The 7,809-nt window shown below is 38.2% G+C and overlaps 1 protein-coding gene across 6 annotated transcripts in view; it reads left to right on the top strand.

The window, feature by feature from the left end:
- LOC117181399 (glycoprotein-N-acetylgalactosamine 3-beta-galactosyltransferase 1-like) overlaps positions 1-7,809 on the top strand; it is a 165,225-nt gene that overhangs the window by 99,190 nt on the left and 58,226 nt on the right. For 3 of the 6 annotated variants that reach the window (XM_033374019.1, XM_033374016.1, XM_033374017.1), the window contains one exon: positions 3,802-3,942. The exons of 2 other annotated variants lie outside the window; for them this stretch is intronic. In XM_033374019.1, the coding sequence (XP_033229910.1) occupies positions 3,910-3,942 (33 nt within the window). In that variant the 5' untranslated portion in view covers positions 3,802-3,909. Of the gene's footprint in view, positions 1-2,480; positions 2,596-3,801; positions 3,943-7,809 lie in introns of those variants that run through there. One more of the 6 variants, XM_033374018.1, reaches the window with a different exon arrangement.

The raw sequence follows: 7,809 nt of genomic DNA, 5'->3' as shown, positions 1-7,809 counted from the left end.
CCCCCCCCCCACTACTATTACGTTTTCCATATATATATTAAAATATGAAAATCAATTTTGTCATGAAATCGCTAGACCCACTCGATTATTTTAGGTTGAAGGACATCAGTATAAACAAATCGTAATACTTACCACAATAACTGTTCCATCAGGAGTTAAATCTTGCTTTTTCTGTATGATCTGAACCTTTAAAAAGTTGTCTTCACACACTACGTGTCCAGGTTCAACAATGAAATCCTTTTTGGCATGCTTAATTGCTTTTAGTCAATGTTGCCATTTTGATTGATTACATATTGGTCCGTAAATGAATAAAATACGCGAAAAAGACGATAAAGTTATGAAAGTTCACAAGTTTTTACATACTTTGATGTGATCATCAATGCCGGACGAACGTTAAATCCCGATAAAAGCGAGTTAGGCTGTATTCAGTTACGTTATCTTGGATATTTAGTGGATTAAACAGAAATGCATCCTGACTCAGAGAAAATTGAGCCAATAACATCCTATCCAGCTCCAACTAAGATTGGGAGGAACACCAGGAAAAGGCCTTCCAAGAATTGAAATCCGTATGTATTCCCGCTCCCACGTTATCAAGACCAGATTGCATTCAAACTACACCGTGGCGGAACAGGAATGCTTAGCAATGGTATTTGCGGTCGAAAAGTTCCGACCGTACTTATAGGGCTATCACTTAGTGGTGATCACACACCATGGTAATCTCCGATGGCCCTGTAACTTGAGAAATTCAACAGGAAGATTGGATAGATGGGCCCTCAGGTTGTTACAATATGACTTTGAGGTGAAAAATCGATAGGGGGCTTTTCATCATGTGCCAGATGCTCTGTCGCGCATGTATTAACCAGACCCTGGAATGTTGTGTGCTATCAGCGAGACTGGTGGTCTGTTAATCCATTGTTACCTGATTTGGAGGCATGGAAACTAGTCTTGCTATTGAAGCTTCGAGACGCGGGGATTAGTGAGACACACGAAACTACAACATCTGGACATTTAGGCGTAGATAAAACCATCCAGCATGTTTAATGATGTTGAAAAGTACGCATGAGCATGCCAAACTTCTCAGAAAATGAAAGTAGACCAGGCTCGATGTCCTTAAGATCGAGGTGCTGCATCTCCGAAAGGATAATGCCACTAGCGTTCAGAAGTCATTTGAGGACACCCTTATCTTTAGATGGGGAAGTCCCGAAGTACTGTTCACCGATAATGGCACGGAGTTTTTGAAGAAATTGATTTAAAAGGCCGCATCGTAATTAGGGATTAGGCACTCGATTACTCCACCGTACCATGCGCAAGCCAATCCGATGGAGAAGGTTAATCAAGTGTTAAAAACCATGATATCATCCTTCGTGGAAGATGACCATCGTAATTGGGATAAACATTTACCCGACTTCCGCTTTGCATATAATACGGCCGTTCATAATTCCACTTGCATGTCGTCAGCGCTTTTGAATTATGGGAGAGAGTCTAGATTGGCAAAAACGCTGAAGAGACAGGAAGAGGGAAACCACGATATAGTTCCATTAGTCGTAGCGAAATGGGAGTGTAGAATCAAGCGATTGTCGGCTTTTAGAAACCTAGTCGCACATCACCTGGATATAAAAATCAGACCACCAGGCGAATTATTATAACCGCCGTAGATGAGATATTTGCTATCAAATAGGAGATATAGTGTGGCGCAGCACTCATACGTTATCGTCGGCTATAGATTATATTGCGAGGAAGTTGTCTCTGAAATACGCGGGTCCGTTCAAGGTGTTCAAAGTAATATCACCGTTAGTTTATGAAATTCAAGTTGAGTCCAAAATAGTGTAAAAATCTCATATTAAATATTTAAAACACTACTGGTCGATTGATCCGAACTTTGTTAACAATGTCCCCTTTTCACAGAGAGAAGATGAGGAAGAAAATCCCGAAATCCACCAAGAGGCGGTGCAGGAGCTCCACAGGCCCTGTTTCCATTCATGTCGCCTGTACTTTCGAAGACGCCGCGCCGTCAACCAGACCCCCTGTTAGAGTAACAGAAGAGAGCCGATCGACCAGAGGGACCTGTTCTTATCCTTTCCGGCGATACCATAGGACCGCTAGGACCTGTCGGTGACGATACCGGAATTGGACAACCAGATGAGCCTCCCAATAAGAAACGAAGAAGACCCCGTAAGTCATGTGCCGCGAGAACCAGAGAGGGTAAACGTCCAAGTGATCCAATTACCACCGGATATCCAACTGGAACCGGAGGTGCAACCGAATCCGGAAGTTCAGCGAGAGCTGGAACCGGAGAACCGACCGTAACTGGAGGCGCACCAGAACCCGCAACAGGAGTTGCAAACGGAACCGGTTGTCCAAGCGGAACCAAAGGCCCACCCGGCACCGGAAGATATACCGGAACCGGTATTTCAGCGAGAGCCGGAGGTGGCTGGGGGGGGGGGGGGGGGGGGGGGGGGGGGGGGGGGGGGGCATTGAACCGCAAGAGAGGAAGACTTCGAAGAAAATAGGGTACCTTCTAAATCCTCATCCGCCTCGACGCCAAGGGTCAGAATCGGAATTTCTTGTTGGGAGTTGACGACACGTTTGATTCCGGTAAGCGTGATCAAAGGGGATAGGGTATCGAAACGTCCTTGCCCTTGACCACGTGTCTTTGTCCTTTAAGGGGCTAGGCGAAGACATCACCACTACAGAGTATCAATGCTCAGATCTCCGCCGTACTCGCTTTACCTCCTCCTATTTCACAAACATCTGCCGCGGGAATGGAGCGCTCCAAAATGCCATTCGTTATTTCTTCTGAGAGGAGACAATTTGGGAGGCCCTCTTTCTCGGTGGGCGCTGGCGTTCAGCAGGCTGTGTCCTTATCGGAATTTTCTCAAGCCCCTTTACGGACGTCAGCCTCGCAAGATGAAGGTCTCATTATCATTATCTGGACCTGGCACGTTTCAGGACCCACCTTCTGGGTTTGCTCGGATCCCGCAAGGAAATCTGAGTCCAACCTTTGATGACTCCGCCACAACAGACATGCTTGAACTGCCATGGCGGGGGGCACGACTTCAACCATTGTTGGTTCTATAGGGGAATATTTTGTTTTCATTGCGGAAAATCGTGGGTCAGGATCATTGATCCTTGATTCATTGATCATTGATTGTAATGCCCGAGATGTTCGTTGGGATGGAGGCGAGGAGTCGGGGCCCCCTATTCTCGTCAGGAATAGGATGTCCTTCCTCCTTTGTATCCCGCCTCTACGTTACAGCCTGGGGCATTGCCGGATTCTGCTCGTCATTCATTAGCCCCTTCTGGGGCCGTCACAACAGCGGCATCAGATGGACAGGCGGGAGACAGAACACGTTTAGATGCAGAACACCCGGTAATCCAGGCCTCGGCGGATGCCATCCTCAAGCGTCTCTAACCCGCTGGCTCTGTTTGCGAGATGCGTTGGTCTTAAGCCGTTCTTTTGTAGCCCTTCAGGCATTAGTTAATCTTAAGATTTTTTCGTGTAGTTGAGTTGCCCTTCAGGCATTAGGTAGTTTTAATCTATTTTCTTGCAGTTGAGCGGCCCTTCAGGCATAAATTACTTTTAAGCCTTTTTCGTGTAGTCCCTAAGGTGTATAGTTAGCTATAAATGAAATTTTCCCTTAGATACCTGATTGCAGGTACATCAGAGAAAAATCTCTCTTCATAAAATTTCAAAATATTCTATTTGAATTTGAAACACTTAAAGCATAATGAATATAGTTCTTTTGTTTATTCGTTCTTTTAAATATGTTCTTTCAAAATTCCAATTTTTTCTTTTTTTAGGGGTATCATCCCTTGCATAACTCACTAAAGACATACCGGATTCAAGACTAATTTGGGAATAAACTACACAGTCATATTCTTGACAGGGAGAGCAACCTGGAGGTCGGAATGTTGACGCCTGCTGGTCTTGGAATCCCTTGGGTCAGTCTGCCCATAATATTACTAAAACAAAGTATCAGATCGCGATAATTCCATGGCCGGCACAAGCTCAATTTAGAACCTAAGTTACAATGTAGATTGTTTCGGATGATGATGTGTAGAAAGAGAGTGGAGTTATCATTTTGATTATTATTTAGGAACATAGAACATGAGGAGAGAGATTTTACCTGTTAATGTTGAATAGGTTAGATTAGATACCAAACGACCTACCCTGGACCCGAAAATCCCAAAGTCAATTCCATAGAAAAAAATCCGGCAGGGAATAACACGGCTGCTAAGAAGCGCGCTACCCACGCACTGCCACTGTCACTTTACCACCATTCCACGTCACTTGGTCAAGCTGACCACAAGTATCCACCGCCACGATACAATTGTCAAAATACGGAGGAAGCCATATTGCACCGGCCGGCGTTTCACTTACCAGAACCCTTGTACAAAGCACAATGATGAGTCCTAAAGCCATAATTGGAGAGGGCAGCATCTACCGGACTGAGTTTTTGGCGGTAGAAGGATGAAATTGGTGAAGGCTGTGGAGGAGAGAGTTCAGTTTCGTGCCAGCCATCGACGAGTGTTCAGTTTCTGCAAAAATCATGTCAAAAATTCCAGAGACGAGTCCATTCTTATTAGCCAAGGCATTCATTAAACTACAGACTTCGGACTTAATGGGTCAAGGTAGGCGTCTAGCTTTCTCCCTTTCAGTATGTGCTCTCTTTGTTTTTCTTGTTGATTGAGTTGCAAATTTTGATTAAAAATTTTGTGTGTGAATTTGGTATGGAGTAAAATTTAGTACATTACTAGAGTGAAGCAGAACTTCCATTTTAGAGTAATTTGAAGAGATTACTTAATATAAAGGACTTTTGCTAAAGTTTTATTTGTAAGCTTATTTGTGCCACTTTTGATGAAATTACGTAATATGAAAGACCTTTAACAAATTAAATGTAAGCCTATTTTTGTTCTTTTGAAGAATTAATTTGAGATGAAAAATTCTTAATTGTATATTTTAGAATGTAAGAGTTATTAGCGTTTCCGTTGATGATTCAACCTTCACTCATGAAAAGTTAATGGCGCCACGCCAACGTGGTTTGGGTTGAGACCCCCTTCTATCCAGAGCTGGACAAATTTCGGGCTTATTTCTGTGAAATAAAGAATCCTAGAGTTTTTAAATTATTATCCTAAAGTTTTGAGCCTACGTCTTCTCTTTTGAGCGACACTGAACTGGTACCTGACGCCCTATTTCTTATGTTTACAACAAGTAACTATAATTTTTTTCCCCTACGTTGCCGCCGAAGTTTCTGTAGCGAAACTCTTTGCATTGTATCCCACAAATCCGGTAGAGTCGTTATACGATTAAATTGTTTAAAATGAAGTACATAAATCGATAATCTACTTGAAGGTTGTGTAATTTAATATTTACTATAATTTGTATAGTGAAAGTTTATTAATATTTAAAATAAATATATTATAATTATATTATTTGCATGTATTTTTGTTATGTTTTGAATTGAGTATCTGAATTCTGATTTCGAAATGATTTGAACATACGTTTTTTTCTGGAATAGTTTGAAAGGTTATTAACGATTCAAATTGTCAAAAGAATACAAAACAAAAACTATTTGAATGATTCAGTGAAAATAATTCTTCGATGATTTTTATATTAGAAGATTAATTAATAATTGGCTTAATAATTTTTTTACAATATTAAATTACATGAAGATTAGATTTTTTATTCCCTATATTAAGAAACATAAATTGATTGGATATTGGATATAAGTAGGATAATAGAAGCTTATTTGTATTTAACCTATGCTTATTAAAATTGCACCATTTTTTGAAATAGTTGTGTTGTGAAATAAGTATCTGATTTAAATCTTTAAAAGTATATGTACATGTGTTTTATTTTGATGGAAAATTGGTATATAAATGTATTAATAATTAAAATTTTCAGAAATGAAATAAGTTAAATAGTTATATAAAGTAAAAATAATTGACTTGATTCAATGAAAATAATTGGTAGAGGCTTTTTATCTTATGAACTGTTGAATTCATTATCAGCTGATTAATTTTTTCCACAATATCAAAGTACATACAAATTAAATTCAAATTGTTTTAAATTAAGTAACCTAAACTGATTGTTTAAATTCAGTTCATGTAATTAAATATTAGCTAATACCTTTGGTATAAAAGCTTATTCTTTCTTTTAAACACCTTTATTACAATAATGATTTTCATGATGCTTGTGAATATCTGAAATGAGAATCTGAATTCAATTTTCAAACTTATATATACATATATTTTAATTTAAAAAAAGTTAGTTTACCAGATAATTAATAAATTAGATGTATAAAAATGCTGCTTCAGATTTAAAGTACAATATAATGTAAACATGATTTGAATGTTTCAGTGAGAAAAATGGTTTAATACTTCTTATGTTGTGAGTTGCTTATATAATTATCAACTGATTTTACTAAAACTTACATTTTCTGGAATTAATTTGAAAGTTTATGATTAGATAGAATTCTAGTTTAATGCTTCTCATCTTGTGAAATTATAAATTGATTAATAGCTGATGAATTGTTTCAGAGTATTAATGAAATAAAGATTAAAATAGAGTTCCTTAAAATTGAGTAAAATAAATCAATAATTTACTTGAAGGGTATATAATTGAATATTGAATATAATTTGCACTGTAAAAAATAACTAATATGAACTGAATATTTGCATTTAGTTTTTCTGAATTTTTTTTTTCTGGAATAAGTATCAAAAGTTGCCAATCAATAAAATCGTCAGAAATGGAAGTGAAAATTAAAAAAAACGTAGACTACAAATTATTGCAATGTTTGAATTAAAATTATAGCTTAATGCTTTTTATGTTATGACCTATGAATAGATCAACTAATTATTAGCTGACTAACTTTTTCACAACACTGAATTACCAGGGTGGCAAGCGATCTGGAAAACCTAGAAAACCTTGAAAAATCAGGGAATTTGGAAAGTCTGGAAAAATCAGGGAAAAATCAGGGAATTTTGGTAGAAATCAGGGAATTTGGATTTCAGCTAACAAATGTAAAAGTAGATTATAAATGAACAATGTAAATTTAATACTAATTGAAATATGGTTGAAACACAGACAAGGTGTTGAAAGGTAAGGTAATCATTTATCCAAGAAACCATTTTATAAAAATCTCATTCGACCAAAAACGAACTAGATTGGGTGACCTCTGTGTGGAGACTAGGTAAAAGTCCCGTATTTTTTAAATGGATGCATGATATTCATCAATTTTATGAACACGGTATTCCTATATAGCCTTCTTTTTTTGGTAAAATGATTTCTTCGACAAATGATACCCTACCGTGTTAAAACTCGTAGCCTCTCTCAACAACCAATGGGGTGTCGAAGCGTGAAACCACTAGCCCTCCTAGCCAATGACAATGCTCTTGCGAAGTTCAATGAAGGTATGTTATTGGCTTGGATATTTAGTATGTCCCATGGGAATACGGACATCTTTTCGTTAAATGACGTCACAACTTTCAAGAGCGAGGGATTCCCCATATTATACTATATTGAATCGGTTTGATGTCTCCGTAAAAATTTTTTAATCCGGATATTCTTAGTTTTTCGTTTTTGGAAAGTTTCATTTTACTACATTATACGAATGTGCGTTGCCGGCTTCTATTCCTCATCAAAGTTACAAGTTCGCAGCTCGTTTCGCTTGATTAGAGGTTAGGTTGTGGTTAGAAAACAAAACAAAATTTCTCCTGAAATTTATCAATATATTTATCCTTAGGAACTCACTGAAAATATTCAGTTTGTGTTTTTACGATCTCATGGTATACGAGAACAGAGTAAGA

Source organism: Belonocnema kinseyi, chromosome 10 (assembly GCF_010883055.1).
Source record: "Belonocnema kinseyi isolate 2016_QV_RU_SX_M_011 chromosome 10, B_treatae_v1, whole genome shotgun sequence".
NCBI classification, from domain to species: Eukaryota; Metazoa; Arthropoda; class Insecta; order Hymenoptera; family Cynipidae; genus Belonocnema; species Belonocnema kinseyi.
The sequence above is the reverse complement of the archived record's forward strand: the minus strand, read 5'-3'. Positions and strand labels throughout refer to the sequence as shown.